This window comes from Pinus tabuliformis, chromosome 9 (genome assembly GCF_031772625.1).
Source record: "Pinus tabuliformis cultivar Carrire ecotype Pingquan chromosome 9, CPIR1, whole genome shotgun sequence".
NCBI lineage: Eukaryota > Viridiplantae > Streptophyta > Pinopsida > Pinales > Pinaceae > Pinus > Pinus tabuliformis.
In genome coordinates this window covers 1946726718-1946753438 of record NC_142307.1, presented here as the reverse complement: position 1 = coordinate 1946753438, position 26721 = coordinate 1946726718, and the positions used below count along the sequence as shown (strand labels likewise).

General features: G+C 42.3%; 1 protein-coding gene and 1 pseudogene across 1 annotated transcript; one reads left to right on the top strand and one right to left on the bottom strand.

The window, feature by feature from the left end:
* The first annotated feature begins 2853 nt into the window (after positions 1-2853).
* On the top strand, positions 2854-3438 carry LOC149156765 (uncharacterized). The gene has a single exon (XM_089444857.1). The coding sequence runs from the start codon at positions 2854-2856 to the stop codon at positions 3436-3438; it is 585 nt and encodes a 194-aa protein (XP_089300983.1).
* Positions 3439-22611: 19173 nt separating this feature from the next.
* Positions 22612-26095, bottom strand: LOC149156764 (pentatricopeptide repeat-containing protein At3g12770 pseudogene; annotated as a pseudogene).
* Positions 26096-26721: the final 626 nt, after the last annotated feature.

Below are 26721 nucleotides of genomic sequence, written 5' to 3'. Positions count from 1 at the left end.
CTCACCAAACTCACAGGTCAGTGGGATATTTTGTTGCGCGCAATGGGGCAAACCTCCACAGACAATGTTGCCTCTTCCAGCAAGGGATCAAGTAAGTCTCCCGAATCACTCACATTTGTACTCAACGCACTTCGCAGAGAAGAAGCGAACTCGCTCTACCCACCATTTTTGTTATCTTTCGAAATTTTCAACTTCAATGTCCACAATTGTTTGGTTGACTCTGGCACATCAGTCAATGTCATGCCACTCTCCATTTCTAAAAAGATCAATGCGCAATGGAGCAACACAGCCGCAAAGATCATCCAACTTGATCGAACATGTGTACCAGCCATTGGTGAACTCCGGGATGTGATCATCCGATTATCGTCCGACAGACGAGTTCACCAATGCATCAACATTGTGATAGTGGAAATCTCGGAAGCATATGGCTTACTGCTCAGTAGAGACTAGTCTAGCAAGTTGCAAGGATATTTTGCTATAGACTGGTCACATTTATGGCTTCCGTATTAGGGTAGAAGCAACCAAATTCGAGTGTTGTCCGAGAGGTATATGAAGCACAATGTTACTCCCTTCGATGGTCAGAATGAACCGTTGGCTTTCGCAGAACTTTTGTTCAGCAATTGCTTTCTGGAAACGCAATTAGGGTGCTATCTTGCACAGTTGAGCCCCACCCCACCAAATACACAGTTGGGTCTCCTTCCTTGCCCAACTGGTGAAAATGAAACTTGTACCATACTTTGTAATAGTAGTAGTAGTAGTGTTAGCAGTACTAGTGTGGCAAGCGGTCCTTGTATAGATGATTTGTGGACCTTGTATTTTGATGGATCAAAAACATAGGATGGCTCTAGAGTCGGGTGTGTTTTGATCAACCCAAGGAAAAGAAAGCATTTAGTCTCAAGCCGCTTGGAGTTCGAGTGCACAAACAACACTGTTGAATATGAAGCACTCGTCTTGGGTTTGCACAAAGCCCTCAACCTCAATGTAACTATGCTTAAAGTGGTAGGTGATTCAGAGATTGTGGTACGGTAGGTACGTAACACCATACACTGTGTCTCACCTCGTCTTAAAGGTTACCAGCAAGAGGTATGGCAACTTATTTCTAATTTTCAAGCTTTTAATATCATATATGTACCAAGAATGTGCAATGCAGCTGCAGATGCTCTAGCAAATGCAGTTGCTAGGATGACACCGCTTAGGGATAGATTTACTATTGAGATTTTGTATAAGCCATCTATCCCTGACAACATAACTAATTTGCGTGTTTTTTATGATGATGAACAGATACTGCACTTTATGGCCAATGCTAACGTTTTCAAAGACGCAGCCATAGATGAAGACGTGCATGAGCAGTCTCTGCAAGACACACCTGATGACAGCAAAGGAAACCCCATCCCCAAGGGTGTGGTGTCGCTTGAAAAACTCTATGACTTGCAGAACCGCTTCAAAGGGCCCAGGAACACCAAAACCCACAGTTCCACATTGATGCACGAACAGATCAACTTGGGAACAAAAAAAGATCTGAAGTTCATAAATCTCGGTACATGTTGCACACCAGAGGAGCGGCAAGCCTTTGTCTGCCTGTTCAGACAATACCGAGATGTATTCGCATGGACATACGATGATTTAAAAACATATGACACGCGAATAATCCAACATGTCATTCCAATCAAATAAGGGGTCAAGCCGTTTCAACAGAAACTCAAAAAAGTCCATCCGTCACTTGAACCCCTCATACAGAAAGAATTGACTAAGTTGTTGGATGCTCAGATCATATACAAGGTTCGTCATTCTACATGGGTTTCAAATTTAGTTCTTGTAAGGAAGAAGTCCGAGGAGATCTGCCTGTGCGTAGATTTCCGAAATCTTAACAGGGCCTCGGACAAAGATAACTACCCTGTGTCGTCTATGGATCATATCTTGTAGACAATATTTGGAGTCGAAATGTTTTCTCTCCTTGACGAATTTTCTGGATATAACCAGGTTCTGGTAATAGAACCTGGCAGACCCAAAACTATTTTCCGTACCAAGTGGGGTGTGTTCGCTTACAGAAGAATGCCATTTGGGCTTGTAAATACAGGCGCAACCTTTCAGCACATTATGGACATCACCTTCCGTGGGCTCATCGGACAAAGCGTGGTGGTCTACCTTGACAACGTGACAGTCTTTTCAAGAAAGCGGTTAGACCACCTGTGCCATCTCAAGAAGATTTTCGAGCGGTGTCGAAAGTACGGGATATCCTTGAATCCCAAGAAGAGCGTATTTACAGTGTCTGAGGGGAACCTCCTTGGGCATATCATTGCCAAGAGTGGGATCAAGGTTGATCCGGACCGAGTTTGGACTATCACGCAGATTCCTCACCCAGTCAATAAGAAAGCTATGCAGTCCTTCTTGGGAAAGATAAACTTCCTCTAGAAGTTCATCTCAGATTATGCACAGATTGTCAAACCTATCCAAGATATGATCAAGAAGGATGCAATCTACAGCTAGGGAAAGAAGGAAAAGGATGTGTTCGCCCGTATCAAGCAAGCAATAGCAGATGCACCTGCACTGTACAACCCATATTTTAGCAAAGATTTCTTGTTGTATACATTCGCTTCCGACAATTCACTTGCTGCAATGCTCACACAGAAGGATGAGCTGAACAACGAACGTCCCATCTCCTTCATGAGCACGAGCATGTAGGGACCCGAGCTCAACTATCCCGTCGTAGATAAATAGACATATGTTGTATACAAGGCGGTGAAACACTTCAGACCCTACCTGCTGAAAAATCACTGCATAATCTTTGTGCCACACCCAGCAGTCAGAGCGTTGCTTGTTCAACAAGAGCTGGGTGAAAGACGTGTGAACTGGATGACAGGACTTCAAGAGTATGATCTCGATATCAAGCCAGTTCACACTGTCAAGGGTCACGGTCTTTGCAGACTTGCAGCAAAAGCAGTACACGCCCAAGAGGAAGAAGAAGAGCTCGCTGGTTGGGAGCAAGAAATCGATATGTATAACATAGAGCGAGCACCACCCACTTCGCACGGCAACTCTTGGTACGAAGAAGTGCGCCAGTACCTTGAGCACAGCACCTTGCCCTCTCACTTTTCCATGCAACAGAAGAGGGCACTTCGCATCAAAGCCTTATCTTACCAATTGGTGCACAGAGTGCTTTACAGAAAGCACAACAACAAAATTTTGCTCAAGTGCTTGGAGGCACAAGATTTAGAGAGAGTGTTACATGACATGCATGACAGACCATCCGGAGGTCACTTCGTGGGTAACACAACTGCGCATAAAGTCATGAGAGTCGATTTCTACTGGCCCACATTGTTTAAGGATACACACGCTTATGCCCGCAAGTGCCCGATCTGTCAAGGATGCACCGACAGAACACAAAGGTCAACAGCGCCGCTGCAGTCTGTTGTAGTGGACAAACCATTCCAACAGTGAGGCTTAGATATCATTGGGGAAATCTTCCCCCATTCATCAAGGCAACACCACTACATTTTGACTACTACAGATTACTTCACGCAGTGGACAGAAGCAATTCCACTCAAACAAGTGAACGACCAGGAAGTCATCAGCTTCCTTCAGCGGAACATCGTCTTGAGATTTGGCATTCCTGTATCACTTGTTTTTGACAATGCAACTTACTTCTCTTTGTTGAAACTGTATGATTTTTCATTGCAATATGGTATTGTGCTTAAGCACTCTTCTAACTACTATCCATAGGGAAATGGTCTTGTTGAATCAATGAACAAGAATGTTATCCGCATCGTCAAAAATACCATTTACTCTGAGCAACAAAATTGGCATTTCGCCCTAGTGAATGCACTTTGGGCTGACCGAGTTACACCCAAGCCCTCTTTGAACACATCTCCATACTTCCTTGTATACGGTAAAGAAGCCATCCTGCCACCCAATATCTACTTGCCTGCTCTTCAGTTATCCCAAGAATCCTGAGGCAAGCCGTGTCTATTGATTCAGCGTAGGATGGACACATTATACAAGTTACAGGAAGAATGAATGAAAGCAAAAGAAAAATTTACACTCCACCAGAACTGTATCAAGAGATGGTTCGATCGTAAGTCTGCAAGGAACGCTAGCTTCATTGTGGGTGACTTAGTCTTGAAATGGGATAAACCCCATGAAGACAAAGGCAAACACACAAAGTTCCAGTCTCTGTGGATTGGTTCATACACGGTTCATGAAAAACTTGGCCAACACACATATCACTTGCAATCACTTGACGAGAGGATTGACAACCTTCTTGTCAATGGCCAAGATTTAAAATGTTATTTTCAGTGATCTGGGGCCGCGCCCCACCCATGTACATAGCATGCTTATTGTTGCTCTGTTACTTTGTTGTTTTTGTTTTGTTGCTTTACTTTCCTATTTTTGCTTTGTTTTGGTTGTCTTGTCATTTTGTTTTGTAAATAAGTGTTGTCCTATACTGTTCTGGCTTTTGAATAAGTATGTGGCTAAGTTTAAAGAGTCTTGTGACACTGCAGCACTTGGCCAGTCCTGTGTCCATCTTCTCTGTGCTTGGTTGTAACTTTTGGCCGATGAAGCTTGAACGGAAAATACGAACCGTCTGTAAGGGAAGCTCTGGTCAAACCATGAACTTGTGTCCAAACTGGGAAACCCCATGCCTGTACTCAGTCTTCTGCTCTGTGTGTTCAAGCTTAATCCAACTAGTAGAAACAGAAAAGGGGAAAAATCTAAATGATCAAACCTAAATCAGAGGTCTTATATGCTTCTCTGAAGGAACAACCTCTTCTTCTCTCAATAAGTCGAGATCCCTCTTCCGCCCCAAAAATAAATAAGTGCCTATGCATAATCCTCTTTAAAAAAAAAAAAAACGAAAGAAGAGAAAGGCTTCCTGTGCAGAGAGGTGAAGCAGGCAACTCCACCGGGGTACTGATCAGGCTTGCTCGTAGTGGAGCAATGCTTGTGTTCTTGTGTGACTCCGTCAGGGTACTGTGCAGGCCTGCTGGTAGCGAAGCAACACTAGAGATGAAAACTTATCTTTGCTAATCTTAAGCTCACAAACCAAACTACCCTTCTCAATTTTGAAACATTGTGATCTAGCTGAAAATTTTGTTGTGTTTGATTGAGTTGGTACAAGGTGAACCATGTTTGTCCATGGGGTAAGTGGGGAAGCCAAAGTAACCTGCACAACGAATCAATACTTCCTGAAAGGCCAAGGCCCTGTGCTACAAATGAACTGAAACAGAGAAGCTGGTATTCAACCAGTGTGTCGCCAAGTGTTGTAGCGGCTGCAACACCCTCCAAAATTTTGGCCTGCATCCAAATTTCAGAGCCTTCCTTGGTTTTTCCCTTGATGGTTGCAAACACTCGAGCTCATCCCATGAGCTCTTGTTGAGTTTTCACACCCTCTTCGCTTGATCGATCACCGATCGTCTTTTGGCATGTTGATCGCTATGTCATGCTTGCGAGTTTGTTCTGGCATTTTGAAGGTCTGTCTTTGTGTGTATGAGTTGTTTTCGCTTTGTCGACATTGGTTGCACTCACACACTAAGTTGTAAACATTGTCACACAAGTGTCGTCATGGTCGTTCAAAGACATATTTCAACTATCGCACTTGTCGCTCTCAACCTTCGAGTTAGTCTCACTGAGCACATGTTGTCTTGTTGGTTTGAGGTGTCTTGTCGTCGAGTCGTGCTAAGTGTGTGATCACATTGTCGTGTCTACATGAGTACACTTGCTTTCACACTTAGTCAATTTTCCTGAAAATCTATCGACCAGACAACCCTCCGTCAGCTAGACCCAATCTCAATGACCTTGCACTGTTGCGCGGAGCTTGAGAGTGTCCTTCGGGCAGCCAACTCTGCGCAATTCTAATAATGAGCCAGCTGACTGACTCCCAAAACTGCGCAAAAGTTGTCCTAGAAGCCGATCCACTTTGCGCTTCCGGTAATACCTTCCATCAAGCCTCCCGTTAGTCAACCAAAGAAAGAACTTGAGCTGTGATCCTGGGTTGTACTGAGCTCCAAAATTGTGCAAAGTTGTCTTGCCCTGCCCATGTTGCCTACTCTGCAACCAGACCAGGAATTGCACAGAGATGTCATGTCTTGCCCTTCCTGCCTACTCTGCAACCAGCCCAGGAATTGCGTAGAGTTGTCCTGTCCTGCGAGCCCTTCTTCCTCGCTCTGCAACCAGCTCAGAAACTGCGCAAAACTGTCTGGGCTCGGACTGTCTCTCAGGATTGTGCAGTTTTGACCAGTAGCTCCCGCAGCCCGACTTTGTGCTCCTCTCCAAAAACTGCGTAAATTTTTCTATCAATGCCTCTTACTGCCTGCACTGTCCTCCCTGAAGAAATTGCACAAATCCCAGCTGGATGACCTACCCAGTGCTCCCTTGAAAAATTGTGCAAATTGGCCCAGCAACTCTCCGACACCCCAGCGAGCCTCCCTCTCGGAAACTGCACAATTCTGCCTCCCAGCTGGGTTTTTCCCTGCCACTGTCACTGTTGTCTCAGATTGTGAAAATCTATCTCCCAGTGACATCTGCGCAGTTTCTCCCAATAGTGCTTCGGAGCCCCACATCTCAGCCTGTGTTGTGCTCCCGTAGTCTCAGTGCCTTGTCCCTCTCCCGGTCACTTGCACTGAAATGGAAAACAATGCATCATGGTAGACTAGGAGATTTTTGGATTTGATGTCATCTTGTCATGAGTGATTGCAGGAACAGGTACATCGATGAAACATGGCGCGATGACGAACGGGATGGAAAAGAGGCACATGCTAGAAGACTTGCTTGTGGTTGAACGAACACATGAAGCACATCAAGCAAGCGAGCGAAAGGGACACATGCACATGCACCATCAAGCAAAGACCAAGACCATCGAAGACCCCGCACACTTTGCCATGCAGAGGTGAAGACATATTACATCGAGAGCATATCATCACTCAGCAGCACAAAAGCTCGACACAAACACCACAGTTAACCAGTACATGTCAACAGTGTCGATTTGTGTCATGAGTTGTCTCGGCCACATCACTATTATGGGTCATACTTGTTGTAATCAATGTAATGTAAAGTGGAAGTCCAAGAGACCCACATATGAAATCGAAGAGTCATGTAAAGTCGAAAATTCATAGGAAGTCAAACAGTCATGAGGGAAGTCGAAGAGTCACAAGGGTCAGTTATACCCCCTTGGCTATATATACCCCCTCATTGTATGAGCAAAGGACTTTTCACCTTGGCTCCTCCCACATAGCCTTGAGAGTCTGTAATCTGTTCTTTGAGGAGCGAGGAGTGGCTCCAATGTCCCACTATTGGGACTAGTGATGTATGGTGTACAAATGTGTCTTGGATCTTTTGCTTAATTCATAAGCTTGTCTTAGGACAGCACATTTTCATGCATGTTTTGTATCCGTTTGTAAAACTACTCTTTAAACATTTGTAATGCATGTTTGCTTAACTTGTACTAAGATAGTTGAACTACTTCGGTTATTTTAGTACTCATATTGTTGAAGATGTGTTGTATTGTTTATCACTGTTGTCCCGTCCGTGTGGACTACTCCGCCAGACATTAGACAGACCATCTTTGTGTATTTCTTGGTGTTAACAACCGTCACCCCCGTGTGGACTATTTCGTTGGACGGTATACGTGTTTTCCTTTGAGCTTTAGTTTTCATGACTGTCGCATCTACGGTGGACTATTCCACTGGATGTTGGGCAGACCCTTCTTACTGTTCACGTGTGTTTCTTCCTGGGTTTGGACTATTCCCTCTCATCAAGAGGCTCACTTTTACCTCCCCCTTTTGATAGTAAGCGAACCCGGACACAAAGTTACATTACGCACTCACCAAGCACACTCACCTTGCTTTCTTGAAGTTACAAGCATAACACTCTAATGTGCTGAACAGCAAGAGCTAAGGAAATTCTCTAAGATAATGGAAACCAAGCCATCCTACCGGATACGACTCCTACACCAAACAGTGTGACATCTAGTTGGGACTTCATACCGGGGAGATCCCCTGAATGTTGGCGGGTCCAGCACCATCAACACCAGGGTAGAGATCTCTCGAAGAACTTCAGAGGGTGTGAAGCCCAAGTAGCTTCAAGGTTTTAAGCATATATGTCCCAGAAATTAGCACATGTGGACCTGAGAAGGGTTGAAGGGTGTTGGGTGCCCATGATTTTCCAATGATTTGAAAAATGAGCTTGATAGAAGATCGGTGACCCACACTTGGGGTATGTTGCAGATCTAATTATTGTTTTGACTAATTCAGTTCCTAAGGTTGTTCTTGTGGCACTGTGGAAATGCCCACCCATAGTATACATGTGTGATCATCTATAGAGTGATTCTAGCTTTGTATTGTTTAAGTGCAAATTGTATAACCTCTCCTACAAGCAGCAAACTTATGGTATCTAATAGAGATGAAGGTCACACTACCTACATATCCCAAAGATTTGGCAGAGTAGAACAAGAATGTGAAGTGAGTCCCATTCAATTCGATGAAGAATCATCCGCTCCCCCATATCGTTGGGAAGAAGACATCCAAAGAGATGTACAATGCCTTAGGCACCATGTACAAATGTGTGAAGATATCCAGGGAAATGCCCCTAAGGAATAAACTCAGTGCTACCCGCATGAGCAAGATAGATACAGTTGTAAGCTATCTAATGAAACTAGCAAAACTAAGAGACCATCCTGGTGCAATACGTGATGAAGTCAAAGATAATGAGCTAGTTCAGATAGCTCTAAATTGCTTTAGTCCATCTTAGCACCACTTTGTCCCCGTTATTTGTGGTTGAGATAACATAAGAAAATTTTGTTAATGTCTAACAAGTGACTGCAAAAGTAAGTCAATGGGATTGAAGAATACAACTAGTATGAATAAAATGTGGGAGTGCAAGCACATCTCCTAAAAAACAGTGTTGTGAACATCGCGATAACATTGCGATTTTTTCGTAAAATTGCATTTTTTTCGTGATGTCGATTAAATCACCTAAATTTATTGGCGATTTTTCAATTTGAAACAAAAGTGAGTCAATGGGAAGAAATCATCGGGTCGTGCGCAACAAATTTTAAAGCTAAATTTTGTTTTTTTTCCTCTCATTTTGCAGACAGAGGGCAAAGGTGAGAGCTAAGGAGGAGGAGAACTCATCTACAAGGGAAAGAGAGGAGAAAAGTGAAGGAATTTAGCATCCCAAGCAAAAAAAAAATCAAGTTTGGACCAAGTTTCTTCAGCAGGGCGTGGTTTTCAGATATGGGCATCAAATTTGGCCCTATTTTTTTGTTTTTTCTCGTTTTTAGTTGGATTTCTATCACCCATATATTTTCCATGATTTTTGCTTAGATTGAAGTGTGTTTTTTTGTCATTTTTGTTGCATTTAGTGGAGAGGGTTTTTTGGTCAAAAATACAAAATCTTGATTGTTAGTTTTATTTGTTTAATTTCTTCTTATGCCCTAGTTTCTTTTACGTGATTTTTGTTTGGGTTTCAATGTGTTTTTTTTGTCAATATTGTTGCATTGAGTTGAGGGTTTTTTTTTTGGTCAAAAATTCAAAATGTTGTATTTAAATTTTAATTTCATCTGTTTAACTTGTAATTCTTCTTATGCCCTAGGTTCAAACTTCAAACTTCAATCTTACATTAAAACTCAAGATTCAACAAAGTTACAAACATGCCAAGGAAATTAGATCCTTTGTGGGAATTTGGTGAACCTAGAGGGTTTGATAGATCAAATTTGACTTGCAAGTTATGTGAGCATCATATGACAAGGGGGTATACAAATTGAAGTTCCACCTTGCACAAATTCCTAGACATGAGGTAGGGCCTTGCACAAACACAAATCCAGAAATCATCCATAGAGCCCTCAAATCATTGGAAGAAATAGAGACAACCAAAGTGACCAAGGCAGCTCTAAAGAGTCAAATGGCAGGGGGTGGAGTGGCAGGATTGGGAGGTGACCATGAGAGTGGTACTGGTTCTTCTTCAACATCAACATCTACACTCAACCCCATAGTTGCCTCATCATTTTTTGTTCCTAGAACCACACCTGGAGCACAACCATCTATCATGTCAACTCTTAAAAAAAGGGAGAAGGAAGAAGTTGACAAGTTGTTGGGCAGGTGTCTTCTTTGGAGTGATATTCCTTTCAACATTGCCAGGAACAATCCATTTTTCCAGCCTATGATTGATGTTATTGCTATTGTTGGCCTGGGGTACAAAGCCCCTTCATATGATGACTTTAGAGGGCGCATTCTTCAGAATGAAAAGGTTGAATGCACTAAGAAATTGGAGGAGTTTAGGGGCTCCTGGGCACACACAGGATGCACTATGATGTTCGATGGTTGGACCGATTAAAAAGGTAGAACCCTTATTAACTTCTTAGTTAATTGTCCCAAGAAGACAATGCTTATGAAATTTGTTGATGCATCTGCACAAATGAAAGATGCATGGTTATTATGTGATTTGTTGGACGTGTTCATTCAGGGGGTCCACAACATGTTGCCCAAGTCATAACAGACAATGCTGCAAATTATGTTGTTGCTGGCAAGATGCTTATGGAGAGGTATCCTAACTTATTTTAGACACGTTGTGTTGCACACTCCATTGATTTGATGTTGGAGGACTTAGAAAATTCTCCTTTTGTCAAAGATATTGTTGAATCATCAAAAAGCATTACAAAACTTATATATAATCATCCATCTATGCTTAATTTGATGAGAACATTCACCAACAACAAAAAGTTGGTGCGCCCTACCATTACACAGTTTGCCACTAGCTTCATATCTCTTCAATCCTTCATGAATTCTATGTGGGATGTGAAGAGAATGTTTCTTTTAGAGGAGTGGCGTGCTTTGCCATATAGCTGAAAACTAGAGAGAAATGCCATATGCAGGCTAGTTTCATACCAATAAAGCTTCTAGGCGGTAGTGCAGGAGGTGTGTAGCATTACTGAACCTTTGGTAAAGGTTCTCCGATTAGTTGATGAAGACAAGCCCGCAATGGGCTACTTGTATGAGGCCATTAACAGGGTCAAAGAATCCATTCGCAGCTACTATGATGATAAGGGGGATGAGGGATTTGAGAGACAACAACTCATATGGGCAATGATTGATGAGCAATGGAACAATACACTCCATCGCCCCCTTCATATTGCAGGGATCTACCTAAACTCCGCATTTTCTTACTCTTGTGGCTTCTTATTTGATGTTGAAGTTATGGATGGATTATTCACTTGTGTTTAGAAGATGGTGTCATTTCCAATAGAACATGCAGAAATCTCCAAAGAAATGGAGATATATAAGATGGCAGGTGGCACATTTAGCTTTGACATGGCTATTGTGGATAGGAAGACTAAAATGCCAGGTAAGCTTTAGTTTGTTTCAAATTTCATTGTCTCTTCATACTTTGCTTCAACTTTCAAATTTCAATTTTTTTCTTATGTTTATCTTATTTGTTGTAGATGCATGGTGGAGAAGCTATGGTGGCAAAGTACCCAATCTCCAAAATCTTGCCATTTGAGTGCTCAGCCAAACATGTAGCTCCTCTAAATGTGAGTGCAATTGGAGTGTACTTGAAAAAATACACACTAAGAAGCACAATAGATTAAAAATATTCCAATTAATCTTTTGAATTCATTAAATAATATTTTTTATAATTTTTTATTTAATATTTTTTATTTTTTATTTATAATTTAGTAATTTATGACCCTTGTACAGGTTGGAGTCCCAGCGACTTAATGACATGGTCTACATCTACTACAATCTTCGATTGTGGGTGAGGCAACTTGAGAAGACACTTGATGTGGAGGCCATCTCATTGGATGGGATTGACACCACTGTTGCATGGAGGGTTGAGGTCGAGAGGCCTATCATGGAGTCAACCCCTGATTGGTTAGAGGAGGAGGTAGTGGAGGGGGTAGCAGCTGCAGAGGAGGAGGAGGTGACACCACCTACCATGGTCACCAATAGAGGACGTGGTCTACCTCCTATAGCTCCTAGTTCTTCAAATTCTAGAGCACAGCAGAGTCCACTGCCAGTGCCAGCCACAACGCCTTCTTCATCTCGAGGGAAAGTTGTTACATTTTCTTACAAGAGGAGCAGAGGAAATCAGTAGTATTGGTTATTTGGTTCATTTCATTGTATATGACATTGTGACTCATGATATGAGATACATTATTATATTTTTTGTTGATATTTTGAGGCTAAGTTGAGACTCGGGACTTAGTATTCAGGACATGATTCGTTGTTATGTGTGATGTAGCATTAGACATGAATCATGATATTACACATCTTATATATTAGTTCTCTTTTCATATTTATGTGTCAATGCATTTATTTTATGTTGTAGATATTTTAGATATTAAAAAAATTGTATTTGTCGATTTTTTTCCGATTTTTACAATTTTTTTCTAATTCCAAACCCTCGCCAATTTAATCCCGATCGCGATGTTCGCAACATTGCTAAAAAATATCGAAAATAAATCAAAGAAATAACCCTACATTAGTAAATCATCAAAACATATGTCTAAAACCGTGACAAAGGCATAGTGATACAAAATAGTCAATTTGTACAAGACTGCAAACGTGGACGACCTAGCCCAAGAACATGTTGAGAGCGAGATCAGACAATGAGGTTGATGATGTCAGTGTTTCCTAAGTTTTATGGCCAAGGGTGTGGGCAGCCAATTGGGCACTAGTTCACTATCAGAGTCCTTTGGAACCATCGTGGAGCTTGATTGTATGATCCAGGAGGGGATGTATGAGGGAGGAATAATCCAAGCATTCGAGTTCAAAAGAAGGAAACTCTAAATGGATCTCTAATGGCTCCTCTGGACCTAGGAGGTAGTCTAACGAGTGGGAGGTACTCTACACTAGATCCCTTTGGAGTTGATCTCTCTAATGCTCTAGGAATGTGTGGTTTGATGTATGGACAAACACCTTCGAACTGGTCTAGATGAGATTGAGTGGATTCCCAGAGGGGGGGGCTAAGGAGAAACCCACCATCTTGTTGTCTAGTGCACTCTAGAACTTTGTCTACCATTTGTTGCTCCAATATAACAGATCAATAGAAGAGTATAAGGTAATTGGTCTGGTTATCCTAAGGCTGGGCATGGCATGTAGGAGCTTATATCTATGGTTGAATCTCATTGATGAAGAGGGCTAAGCATCTCTAGTCCTAGTACCGAAAGAAAGTAAGAGAGGAAGCTCTCTAAGTCACTATAAAGGCAATGATAGCATCCTCTGATCTCATAGTATAGGGGACATTGAAACATGAAGCACATCTTCGTCTCAGGTTCCTAAAGGTGGCACACATGGTAGACCATATCAGATTGTGGTATAGGATGATCTGTCTCTATCTGAAATCACTGGAAACCAACTTGGAGCTATTCCAAAAGGATCCTAAGCAAATGCATCCAATGTTTAAACATATAAGGGGAGCAAAAGATGATACCATCCCACAACTCCAAAAAGTGCTCTAGGAAGAAAGACATCTTTGAGCCCAGGCTCGTCGAAGGAGAGGTCCAAATGACCTGAATGTATAATCTGTAAATATCCTCTCTGATAGTCTAGTTTAATAGTTGTCTAGTTAGCAAGAGATGGCACAATGCATCGAGGAAGAATCTGAATGGGGGAAGGCACTTTGGGGAACTGAAGAAGTCGAGACATCTCTAAGAACCATCCTCATGTCTAACCTAAGGAAGGATTTGAAGTGAGAGTTGTCGAGGAGAAAAGTGCAAGATATGGATATCTCTCTCTCCCAATGGAAAAGAATTCGAGAGTTCGATCTCTATGAAAGAAAGAAACCTAGCAAAAAATGACCCTGAGGTGGAAAGGATGGACTTTGAACTCTATCTGAATAATGGGCTATAGAACCATCTGCTTACATCACATGATGTGCCTAAGAAGCAAGATTTGTACTCTTCACCCTGGTCCAGTCTCTCTGCAACAAGCTCAGTCCTCAAATATTGAAGCCATAAAGAACTGTGGGTTTTGATAATCGCCTCCATGAGATACAGTTTGGTCAACATGTCCTAAAACTGCCCCTGGAAGCATTGTCTCTCAATGAGGGCCAAGGAACCATACCCTTTATTGAGCCAACGTTGGAGGGCCTGCCACAAACCAAAACGATGCCACATGAATTGTACACCCAGGTAAGTGTAAGCTATGGTGATTCCAACCTCTGCCCCTCAATAGTAGAAATGTAAGTCTAAGAGAAGTCACTTGAATTCAAGTAGTTAAGGGACGCTTTCATTGGAGAAGAGATGAGACTAGAGCAAGTCACAACCAGTTACAAGGATGAGGATGATCGACCAAACCTAGCCCTCACTAGTAAGTTGAGGAGAGAAGGTAGAAAAGGAGATCCCAAGAAGGTTAGAAGGGTAAGGAGGAAAAATCAAATTCCTCATGTCAGGGGAAGGACTTGAGTCATATCAAGTCCTTGAAGTGTGACAAGAACGATCATTATGCCTTTCGATGCCCTAAGAATAAGAAGGGAAAGGGTACCCACTCTATGACTGCATATGCCTCCTATGTGGATGATTTCACTACTAAGCTAGATACCCACTTTGCCATGGTGTTCAGAGTTCCCCTGTACACAATTTCAAGGGTTGGATGGTATGTGGGTAGTTGGGGTTTATGGCATATGGCTTATGGTAATGATCTTCAGTAGTTTTCAAGAGCACGAGGGAGGAATGCTTATGGAGTCAAGTCATGATGTCACATATCATGTGAAGGGATTGGGCTCTGTCTTTCCAAATGCCTTCAAGTGATGTTCTTGAGATAGATTTTATCTTTTCTGTTTCTAATTTAACGAAGGTTCTGCTTTTGGTGTCTTGTATGACATATTTACAATGTTCAACTGAGTTTGATGGTCAGCGACTTGCAAGTAACCATGAAAGACAACAGCCATAAATCTAGGGGAGTTTTGGCCATATTAGGGCAAGAAACTAAGCTAGATACCCACTCTGCCATGGTGTTCAAAGTTCCCCTATACACAATTTCAAGGGTTGGATGGTATGTGGGTAGTTGGGGTTTATGGCATATGGCTTATGGTAAGGATCTTCAGCAGTTTTCAAGAGCAAGAGGGAGGAATGCTTATGGAGTCAAGTGATGATGTCACATATCATGTGAAGGGATTGGGCTCTATGTCTTTCCAAATGCCTTCAAGTGATGTTCTTGAGTTAGATTTTGTCTTTTGTGTTTCTAATTTAATGAAGGTTCTGCTTTTGGTGTCTTGTATGACATATTTACAATGTTCAACTGAGTTTGATGGTCAGCAACTTGCAAGTAACCATGAAAGACAGTGACCATAAATCTAGGGGAGTTTTGGCCAGATTAGGACAAGAAAGTGCCCCTTATAGGTCACTTTGCCAATCTAGTTGAGTGGATATGGTAGGGTGCCACAACCAAGTAGGGTTCCTCCAGCCTTGAGGAGACAATTAGAGAATTATTCTCTCGACAAGAGGGTGCTGACATTGATGAGCCTCTTCTAGTTATCAAAGGTTACTCCTAGGTAGAGGGAGTTGCCGTGGATGAGCTGATGCATGCACCACCAGTTTTGGATTTTAGTATCAATGAGTTTGTACTCATGTTGGGCTTTTATGAGTTTATTGCATATGCCAATCACTTATTTAATAGATCAATATTCTCGTCTTGGTCCTATATACAGATGAGTTCATTATGGCAGGAATCTTAAAATATTTCATTTTGCAGTGCAGGAAGAGTTTGGCCAATGAAGTTGACATGAAGAACAAAGAAGGTTGGCAAGTTGTTGATGTAGTATTCATTTTACAAAAGGTTTTCACCTTGAGAATTTTGAAGAGAGTTCAAAGTATAGAAGGAAGCAGTGATCAAATGTCATGTTTAGACATTTCTTCAAGTTTGCAGGAGGTTAATAATTTGACCAAGCCCCTAGAAAAGGTAGATTCTAGATGCAAAGGGGGTATCTTGTAGTTGGCAAAGGACACTTTCCTCAGTAGAAGGAATTGTTGGACTTTTTAGTGCCTCAGAAAGTGTCCAAAAAAGCACCATTAATGGCAGCAAGGAGTAGAGAAGATCTGGGCACATGCAGAGAAGGTGCTCTGGAAAAGATTCTATATAGCAGTGTGTACAGCAGTCTTAAAGATAACAGCAATTGCACGCCTTCCTTCAACATTTCCACGTGGCAGTGGTGAAGGTGCAAGAGCATTTATGGAGAAGAAAGAGAAAAAGAGAGATCGAGGTATTGGCATGCAATCACCATCCATAGTTTAGTTCCAATTTAGATGCTTTTTGTATTTAGCAGCTCAGTTCTATTTCTAAGATTACTTTAGTAGTTAGGGCGCTTTGCATGTGGAAAGTTTCCAAAGTTAGATAGGGCATAGATCCATATAAGAGAGAGATGCGTGCATGCATACTTGCACTCTCCTCTAGTGGATTCACCTTCCTTGGAATAGTTCTTTCATGCAAGTTGAGGGCACTAAAATTCCAGGAGCAGGAATTAATTTAGGGTTTAGGTTTATTTCGATCAATGCACTGTCGTGCATGTCCTCATATTTATTGTACCTGCTAGTCTATAAAGGAGAAGGCAGGGCTATAGGTTTTCGTTAGTTCAGTTTTACATAGTAGGAAGTAGTGGGTGGAAGGTAGAGATTCAACTTTTCTATGTGTTTACTATTTTCAAGACTAATAAACAAAGAGTAGCCTAGCAGCAAGCAGAGAGGTGATCAGGCTCGTATTAAGTTTTAATACGGAAACCCAGGTTCAAATCCATTGAATGGGTATGAATGAGGCTAGCTGCAAGTCTTGGATGACTTTGACAGCATAGATATGGCCCTTATAATGTGGCAACTTAACCAAAGAGCCTCTATAAAAAGTATTTCTCAAAAATAAAGAGTAATAAACAGTAATGTGATTTGAGTTTCAGATCTGTGTACTTGCTACTACTTTCTTCAGTTTGATGTGTTTCCCTCAGTACCAGAACTGTTACCCTGTGCTGAAGAATTTTAACATATACAAGTTAGTTATATACTTAAGTTGTGTTGGCAAAAGTTGTGTTAGTAATGAAAGTAACATAGTAATGATTTCAAGAAGTATCTGACTTCGCCAAATGGGTTCCCATGCATCACTATGGTAAGATAGGGCAACTTGAATGACAGACTCATTAGATTGTTTTTATGGTGCATTGAACTCAACATGCAGTTCTTATAATTGTTTTACAGTGCATTGATTTCAGCATGGGGTTCTTGAGTTTGTTTTCACAATGCATTGATTATAGCATGCAGTTCTTACATTTATTTTTACAGTGCATTAATTTCAGTATACAGGTTTATGTTTCTCTGTATGGTGCGTTGACATCAATAAGTTATTTTCATGGTAGATTTCTTGCGCGAGAGGTGCTCTCCAACCCAGTATGGAAAAAATATTGTGATTCCCTGTCCTATCATGTCCTGTCTTGTTAAACATTTTGACTTGGTCAAGTTACATAAAACTAAAATTAAAAATTAAAAAATTATTATTATTATAATTGTTAGTAAAACATTTAGACTACATGAAATTACATAAAAATAAAAATTAAATTAATAATTGTAATTATAATTTATTATAATTAATAATTAAATCAGCTTAGATCCATCTTAACTCCAGATCTACCAAGCACCGAGAGGGATCAAATCTCCTTAACTAGTCTAGATCCATCTTAACTCCGAATCTACCAAGCACTGAGAGGGATCAAATCTCTTGAGGTGCAAAACTCTTTTAGAGTGAAAAGATATTTGATCCCTCTCGGTGCTTGGTAGATCCAAAGTTAAGATGGATCTAGGCTGGTGATAACAAGAATTGCATATATCAATATAGATAAAAGAATTATGTATCAATAAAAATATGAGAATAACATAGATTAACAGAAATACAAGAATATCATGTATCTATATGATAGAAATACAAGAAGAACATATATCAATGTATCAATGGAAAAATGAGAATTGTCAAATTTTAATTTCTACACAGTTACACAAAACTACAGCTAGCTTAGATAAATCTCAAGCAAGATCAAATCTCTTGAACTGTGTTGGAATTTCTAAGTTTTACCCGTTAGAAATTCTTCATGTACTATCTTATTTATTTCTTCCTACTTGTTCAGTTACTTAACAAGTTATTTACCATGTAAATACTGAAAATAAATACAAGTACAATATCAACACATACAGATCATCAACTGAAGGAAAACAAACACACAAGTGACACCGTTGTTTTTGGACTAATGTCCCCGGAAAAACCCAATGCGGGAAAATCAGTGCAACTATTCAGAGGGTTTTATTATTATGCAGTTTCATAATACAACCTAGGTGCCAGAAATGGCTCACCCAACAGATAATGCCCTCGGCAATAGTACCTCTCAGTCGGAGACAGATAATCTAGCTAAATCACCGGATGTACGATCCCACAGCAACACTACAGCACTTCTGCTGCTCTGCGTCACTCTGATGGGTACTGCGTCACCCTATCCAGCTCTCTAGCTCCAATCTATCCCACGAAAAATCTCCCAGTGCTGCCTCTAGGGTCTGCGTCAGCCTCTCTGGCCCAGCGTCAGCCTATCTGGCCCAGTGTCAGCCTCTCGGGGCTCTGTGTCAGCCTCTGCGTCTCACACGTTGGCCCTCCCTGACTCTGCTCAGCTCCTGGCTGCCTCTGCGTGGCCTCTAGCTGGCTCTACGTCAACCTCTCTCGGCTTCTGCGTTGATCCTCCTGATACTAACTCTACCTCTCTACTATGTATTCACTGCCCCTCAGCTGCAACTCAAATCACTCCTTCGATTTCCTCAGCAAGCCCTGCCCCAGAAAATCGAATTCTTGATCAACTCGGTGTGTTCTCCAACTGACCCTCAAGCCTCCTCTTATACTTTCTTGTTGGTCCATCAACGGCCGAGATTGTGTCTCTAATCAACAGCTAAGATTAGATTTGGCTTGATCCATGACTTTTGGACCCTTCTAACCCAATTTTATATTAATACCCATTAATATTTTATTTTTCCTAAGTTTAGACTTAGGAACTCCATTAAAAATATTAATTATTTTAATATCTCCCAAACCGGTTAGAATCTGCCCAAACCATTTCCGGATCTTGGAGATATCATGTGCTTTAGCCTTTCCACCAATTTTCATGGCTAGAGCACATCCGCTGCTACCCCAAATCAACACTCCCTCTTAGCGAGGACTGTGCTCTAGTAATACTCCTCACTAAGTATCACCCTAATCATACAGCATCGATCCCTGTGCTGATGCTAGGCCTCCCCGACCAACATCCTCTGCACTGCTGCATCATGTACTTACTACTGCTACCCATGGCCCTGCCACTGCCACTGCTGCATCCGTACGGCAACTCCCTCTGCATCCGTGCTACTGTTGGCCCATACACCCAGCACTGCATCCCCTCTCATCGTGCTGCCCATAGCACTGCCACTGCTAACTACTGCACTGCAACTCAGTTACTGGGAAGTAAGTAACTGATCATCCCAACTCTGACATCTCTGTTAGGCTAGAGACACTCTCGATGTTGAAGCTCCCTCTATCACTGACAAGTGCTCCCTCTATTGACCTCTACGCTGCTGCAACAACTCCATGCATCTCGCACTGCTGCCTCACGCTGTCCTGGGACTCCTACACTGTAGCACTGTCTGTCGCTCCATCCGCATCAGTCTCTACCGACATCCGCCGATCCTACTACTCCTCTTAGGGGCTCCCGTAGCAAGGTATAATCCAAGAGGTTGGGTTCCTCGAGAATCATGTCCCTCATCGCCTGTAGTCCGTCTGAATACAGCGCGATGTCTCCCCACTTCCTCTCAAGTGGCACATGAGCACTCATGGCATAGTCGTCATTTGTCTCCACATATTTCTTTGCCCTCGCTAGCGCTGCCTTGGTCTCATCAGCCTCTTCCTTGCTCTTCTTCCTCGGACACTGATTCACATAGTGACCCAGTTCCCCACAGTGGAAGCATTTGACCTTGGAGAGGTCCTTTTTCTTTTGTTTCTCCTACTTCCCGCAGATGCTAGGGCAACATCCTCCTCTTTCTCCTTCTTGATTCTGACCCCCTTGTCGCTCCTTCCCGCCTTGGTCAACCGTCTGATCTCTTCTTGACGAATAGCCGCCCACAATTCCTCCTAATCCTGAAGGCTTGACCTGCCCAGCAAGCTCTGGACAAATACCTTCCAATCCTCTAAGACTGCGTTCAATGCGGTCCTCACCAACATCTCCTCATCCGACGTGACCCCTATGGAAGTCAACTGATCCCGGATCTCCGTCAATCACCCAAGGAAGACATCTATCTGCTCTCCCTTCTGCATCTGGTATGACCTCAACTGATTTTCTAGTAACATCTTCCTTGGCACGGAAGTATGCTGATACAACTTCTTCAGGGCCTCCCACATCTCATTTGTTGTATTCTTCTCGGCAATATGTGATACCACGTGATCCTTGACCCCGTCAAGAATGATGCACTTAGCCCTGGCCATTGCATCCTTGTACTTTTCATTCTCAGCTGGATCAACTGGGATTGCTATCATTTTCAAGGTGAAGTGCTTGAGACGATACCTATCTAGAATGGACAAGATTATGGCCTTCCAGACTACGAAGTTCGAAGCTCCGTCCAGTCTATCCTGATCTCTCAGCCCATTCATTGCCATTTCACTGCTCCTCTTTCGACTTTTTCGAGTCTCTCTACTTCCCTCCTGGAAGTCTTCTGATCGAATCCTGCTGAGTCCCTCAACTTCATGTCTGGAAGTTCTTAGTGTGACTCCCTCTGAGCCTCGATTTCCCTTGTGGAAATCCCTCTGCCAATGTCGAGATGCCCCACTCCAATCGTTAGTGCAGCTACACCACTGATCTGTATTTCTTGGCTAGAATCCTCAGCAGCAACTCCTTCCTCCTTGGTCTTGCCCTGTTAGATACTATTCTGACCACAGTACCCCACCAGCGTCGCTACGCAATTTATCCACAGCCTCATATGCCCCAGCAATCTAAAGGTTAGAGCCTCTGGGCTCTGCGCAATCCTGGCACCGGCAAAATCTGCACCTCCTAGCCACAGTATCGATCTTTCCTGACTGAGAAAGATGATCAGGCACTGCATAGGTTAGGTCTGCTCCTCTCTGCCTCTGCGTTGATCCTCCTCCTGGCTCGAACTGATGACACAGGCCCTCTGCGTCACCCCTTCCTTACTGCTTTCAGCTAGGAATAGCTTCTGTCACTCGGGACAGTTGTTTCTGCTGCTGCTGCTCTGTTCGGCTGATGCCTTCAGTTATCCCGTGATCTGCAACCACCCTCCGATACTGTGTTGGAATTTCCAAGTTTTACTCGTTAGAAATTCTTCATGTACTATCTGATTTATTTCTTCCTATTTGTTCAGTTACTTAACAAGTTATTTACCATGTAAATATTGAAAATAAATACGAGTATAGTATCAACACATACAGATCATCAACTGAAGGAAATAAAGCACACAAGTGACACTGTTGTTTTTGGACTAATGTCCCCGGAAAAACCGGTGCAGCTATTCAGAGGGTTTTATTATTATGCAGTTTCAGAATACAACCTGGGTACCAGAAATGGCTCACCCAACAGAGAATGTCCTCGCCAGTAGTACCTCTCAGTCGGAGACAGATATTCCAGCTAAATCACCGGATGTACAATCCCACAGCAACATTGCAGCACTTTTGCTGCTCTGTGTCACTCTGATAGGTCCTGCGTCACCCTATCCAGCTCCAATCTGTCCCATGAAAAATCTCCCAGCACTGCCTCTCCGGCCCAGCATCAGCCTCTCTCGCCCTGCGTCAACCTCTCCGGCCCAGCATCAGCCTCTCTCGCCCTGCGTCAACCTCTCCGGCCCAGCGTCAGCCTCTCGGGGCTCTGCGTCAGCCTCTGGAGCCTCTGCATCTCACATGCTAGCCCTCCCTGGCTCTGCGCAGCTCCTGGCTGCCTCTAGTTAACTCTGCGTCAACCTCCCCTGGCTTCTGCGCTGATCCTCCCGGTACTAACTCTGCTTCTTTGCTATGTATTCACTGCCCCTCAGCTACACCTCAAATTACTCCTTCGATTTCCTCAGCAAGCCCTGCCCCAAAAAATCGAATTCTTGATCAACTCGGTGTGTTTTCCAACCGACCCTCAAGCCTCCTCTTATACTTTTCTCGTTGGTCAATCAACGGCCGAAATTAAATCTCTAATCAACAACTAAGATTAGATTTGGCTTGATCCATGACTTTTGGACCCTTCTAACCCAAATTTATATTAATACCCACTAATATTTTATTTTTCCTAAGTTTAGACTTAGGAATTCCATTAAAAATATTAATTATTTTAATATCTCCCAAACCGGTTAGAATTTGCCCAAACCATTTTTGGGTCTTGGAGATCTCATGTGCTTTAGCCTCTCCACCAATTTCATGGCTAGAGCACATCCGATGCTACCCCAAATCAACAAACTGCAAACCTCGAGTTTTTGTACTCCAAGGACTAAATACATCAACATTAGAAACTCAAAGGATTTGATCCCTCTCAACAGTGGATAGGTCCATGGTGAAGATGGATCTAATCTAATTAAATATGTCAATAAAGATGTTATACCCTGTATGTACAACTATGGTTCATGATTCTAACATATAATAATTCTCCCCATTCAGTGCAAACACTAGACCTCAAGACACTGATTTTCATACCAAAAAAGAGATTAATACCTAGTCCTTCAAATGCATGGCCGACCGCTTGCATATGTTTTGTGATGCAGAAGCCTGTGTTTATAGCTTGTAGGGCATAGAATCACCAATAATCCCTACAAGAACACCATCCATCCTTGAAATGATGGAAACAGTTAGAATCTCTCACTATAATTTCTCGTCCAACAATCTTGGAGATGAACTTAGTAGTAGAGTGGCAATCACCGCATGCACGAAGATTCTTGATGATCCGGATGGGTGTGCCAGTAGGTGTGTTGAGAAGACCAAATGCAATTGCCAGTTTCTCACTGTGGTAACACAGAATATTTTCCATCTGTTCCTCTTCCACGTCATTAAGCACAAACCTCATGTTGGGCACATAGCCTGCCTCTTTCATCAGCCCCGACAATTCTTCCAACTTTTCATAAATTCTATGTGGTTGTGGATGTGATCTATCTCCCACAACGAAAGCATACACCTGTTTATCAACCTCAATCCAGCTGCATCCTGGTTTCTTTTCTACCCGTGTGTCTTTCATCATTTTTCGCACCTTTTCAATGCCATCCCACCTGCCAACTGCTGCATAAATATTTGAAAGCTGCACATAATGTGAAGCATTTTCAGGGTCCAACTCAAAGAGGTATTCTGCCACACGCTCTCCTAGCTTTACATGAGAATGAATCCTACAGGCACTAAGCAAAGAACTCCACAAAGCAGCAGTCGGCTTTATTTGCATGTTGTTGATCAATTCTTCTGCTTCATCCAGGTGCCCAGCACGACCAAGAAGATCGACCATACAACAATAATGTTCCATTTCAGGTGTGATGTTATGATATCGTTGCATAGAATCAAAACACCGCAAGCCATCATCAACTAAGCCTGCATGGCAACAAGCAGATAAAATACCAACGAATGTGACATGGTCTGGATTCATGCCAGAGTATTGCATTTGCTCAAAGAGTTGGAGAGCCTCCATACCATACCCATGTATAGCATATCCTACAATCATCGCATTCCATGATACCACATTCCTTACAGGCATGCTTTCAAACATTTTGCATGCGAACTCTATGCTACCACATTTGGCATACATGTCTACAAGCGAACTCCCCACAAAAAGATCAGACTGGAATCCACATCTAATTATGTCTCCATGGATCATCTTGCCATATTCTAGAGCTGCCAAGTTAGCACATGCAGGGAGAACACATGCATACGTGTCTGAGCTGGGCTTCTCACCTGTCCGTTGCATTTGTTGAAAGAATTTCAAGGCTTCATTAAAAAGCCCGTTTTTTATATATCCTGCAATTATTGTAGTCCAAGATACTGCATCTCGTTCAGACATTTCTTGAAACAGCTTCAGAGCTTCATCAATACACCCATTCTGAACATATCCACCTAAAATTGAATTCCACGACACCGTATCTCGTTTCGGCATCATCTGAAAAAATTTCCGTGCCTCATCAACATGCCCATTCTGTGCAAATCCTGCAATCATTGCATTCCATGAAGCTACGTTTGGTTCGGGAATTTTCTGAAAGATCTTAAGGGCTTCATCTAATTGCCCATTCTGTGCATAGAGTGGAATCATAACGTTCCATGAAACTACATCGCGTTCAGGCATTTTCTGAAAAAGCTTTAGGGCGTCATCTGTGCGGCCATTCTTTGCACATCCATCAACCATTGTAGTCCATGAGACCACATTTCGTTCAGGCATTTTCTCAAAAAGTTTCAGGGCCTCACCAACACACCCATTCTGCATGTATGTTGCAATCAATGCATTCCAAGATACAACATTATGGCAAGGCATTGCTTGAAAATACTTCATTGCCTCGTCAACATTTCCAATCTTCGCGTATCCTGCAATCATCACATTCCATGACACCACATCTCGCTCTGGCATTTTTTCAAAGAGCTTGCAAGCCTCCTCAACTTGACCATTCTGTACATACCCTGAAATCATTGCATTCCATGAGACCACATCTCTTTCAGGCATCTTTTCAAAAAGCTTTAATGCTTCACCAACATTACCATTCTGTGCATACCCCACAATCATGGCAGTCCATGTGACCATGTCTGGTTCAGATATTTTGTCAAACAATTTACGTGCATTCTCTATACACCAACATTTAACATACATATCTACAAGGGCACTTCCTATAAACACATCAGACTGAAACCCACTTCTAATTATGTTTTCATGGATTTCCATAGCTGCTTCCAGATCCTCCAAACTGGCACAAGCAGGGAGAACACTGGCAAAAGTGAACTGATTCGGCCAGTTGTCCATTCTCCACATTTCACGAAATATTGCCAAGGCTTCCTCTCCTTTTCCATTCTGTACATATCCCGCAATGATAACATTCCATGAAACCACATCTCGTTCAGACATATTGTCAAACACTAGGCGTGCATCCTCAATTCTCCGGCATTTGATATACATGTCTACAAGGGTGCTACCCACGAAGACATCGGACAGAAATCCACTCTTAATTATGTCTTTGTGGACCCCCTGGCCAAGTTTCAGAGCCTTTAGCTTGGCACAAGCCGTGAGAATGCCGGTAAACGTAAACTCGTTCGGCTCCATACATATTTCTTTCATTTGAAAATATAATTCCAGGGCTCTTGGACAATCCCTATGCTTGCTATAAGCTACCATCATGACAGTGAACGACACCACATTTCTCTCGGACATTTGGTCGAAAACACTGCGCGCATTCAAGAGGCTCCCGCACTTGACATACATGTTTACAAGTTTGTTATCGAAATAGATGTGATGGGATTTGAATCCAGTTAGTACGATGTGAGAATGGACCAGTTTCGCTTCTGGCAGGGATTTCTTATCAGCGCATACCTGCAACAGAGAAGCATAAGCCGAGGAGCTTAGAGAAATAATGCCTTGAAAATCCATAAGGCGAAGAATCTGCAGGGCCTCTCCGAGTCGGCTGAGTTTACATAGTGTTACAATGTATTCAATGGCGCCCATCTGCGGATCTGTGTCGTGGATGACAAATGCTGTAAGAGCGCTAATTGCAGACTTGCGGATTAATTTATTCTTACAATTCTTTATCGGTTGTAGAACTGTCATCGCCATCTCATTTCTCCTTCGTGATTACTCCGAATGCTTTCATAAGCGCAACAGCAGTTTAGTGTAAAATCTCCACCATAATTCTCATTTCTCTTTCGTGATTACTACGAATGCTTTCATAAGCGCAACAGCAGTTTAGTGTAAAATCTCCACCATAATTCTCATTTCTCCTTCGTGATTGTCAGAATGCTTTCATAAGCGCAACAGCAGTTTAGTGTAAAATCTCCGCCATAATTCAGAGTTTGGGCACACAGAAATGTGCTTCGAGTATATCTTCATCTGCATTTCACCTTGAAAATGCAATCGCCATGGAGATGCAATGGTTTATGTTTTCTTTGCGATAGCATTTTGGGTTTGCAGTGTTTAACATCTTCATGTCACAACAAAAGTTCACGCTAATAAACTTCACGAATTTTTTTGTTTTCATTATTGATAAATCTCCTACCCTTTTGGTTTGCATATTGATAAATTGGAAGTGGCTAACTTTGCAATGTGGGGATGGTATTTCATTGGGGAGTTTGTGATAAAGCTTCTTTTATATGTTGATGATGTATTGATTGCTAAATCGGCCTAGGGATTGCAGATGCACCTATGTGCCATGAGCATTTTTGTAAAACAGTGAGGATGCAAGTAAATACCAACAAAACCAAAATAATGATTTTCTCAAATAAAAAGAAGCAGAGCCAGCGTAAGTTCTTTTTTGAAGGCAACATTTTTGAAGAAGTAAATAAATACAAGTACCTCGGGATTGATTTCAACAACAAGCTTAATTGGGAGCACTGCAGAAAGAAAAGAATTTTAGGAGGGTGGAAAACATTATATGTTCTTCAAAACAGATGTAGAGAGGCGTAGTTATGGGATTGGAAAACAATTAAAGTGCTTTTTGGGCTCCTAGTTTGTCCAGTGATATTATATGGGTGTGAATTGTGGGCTAGCAACATTCCTATCTCAAAATGGAAGCAAATTGAGAAAATCCAAAAACGT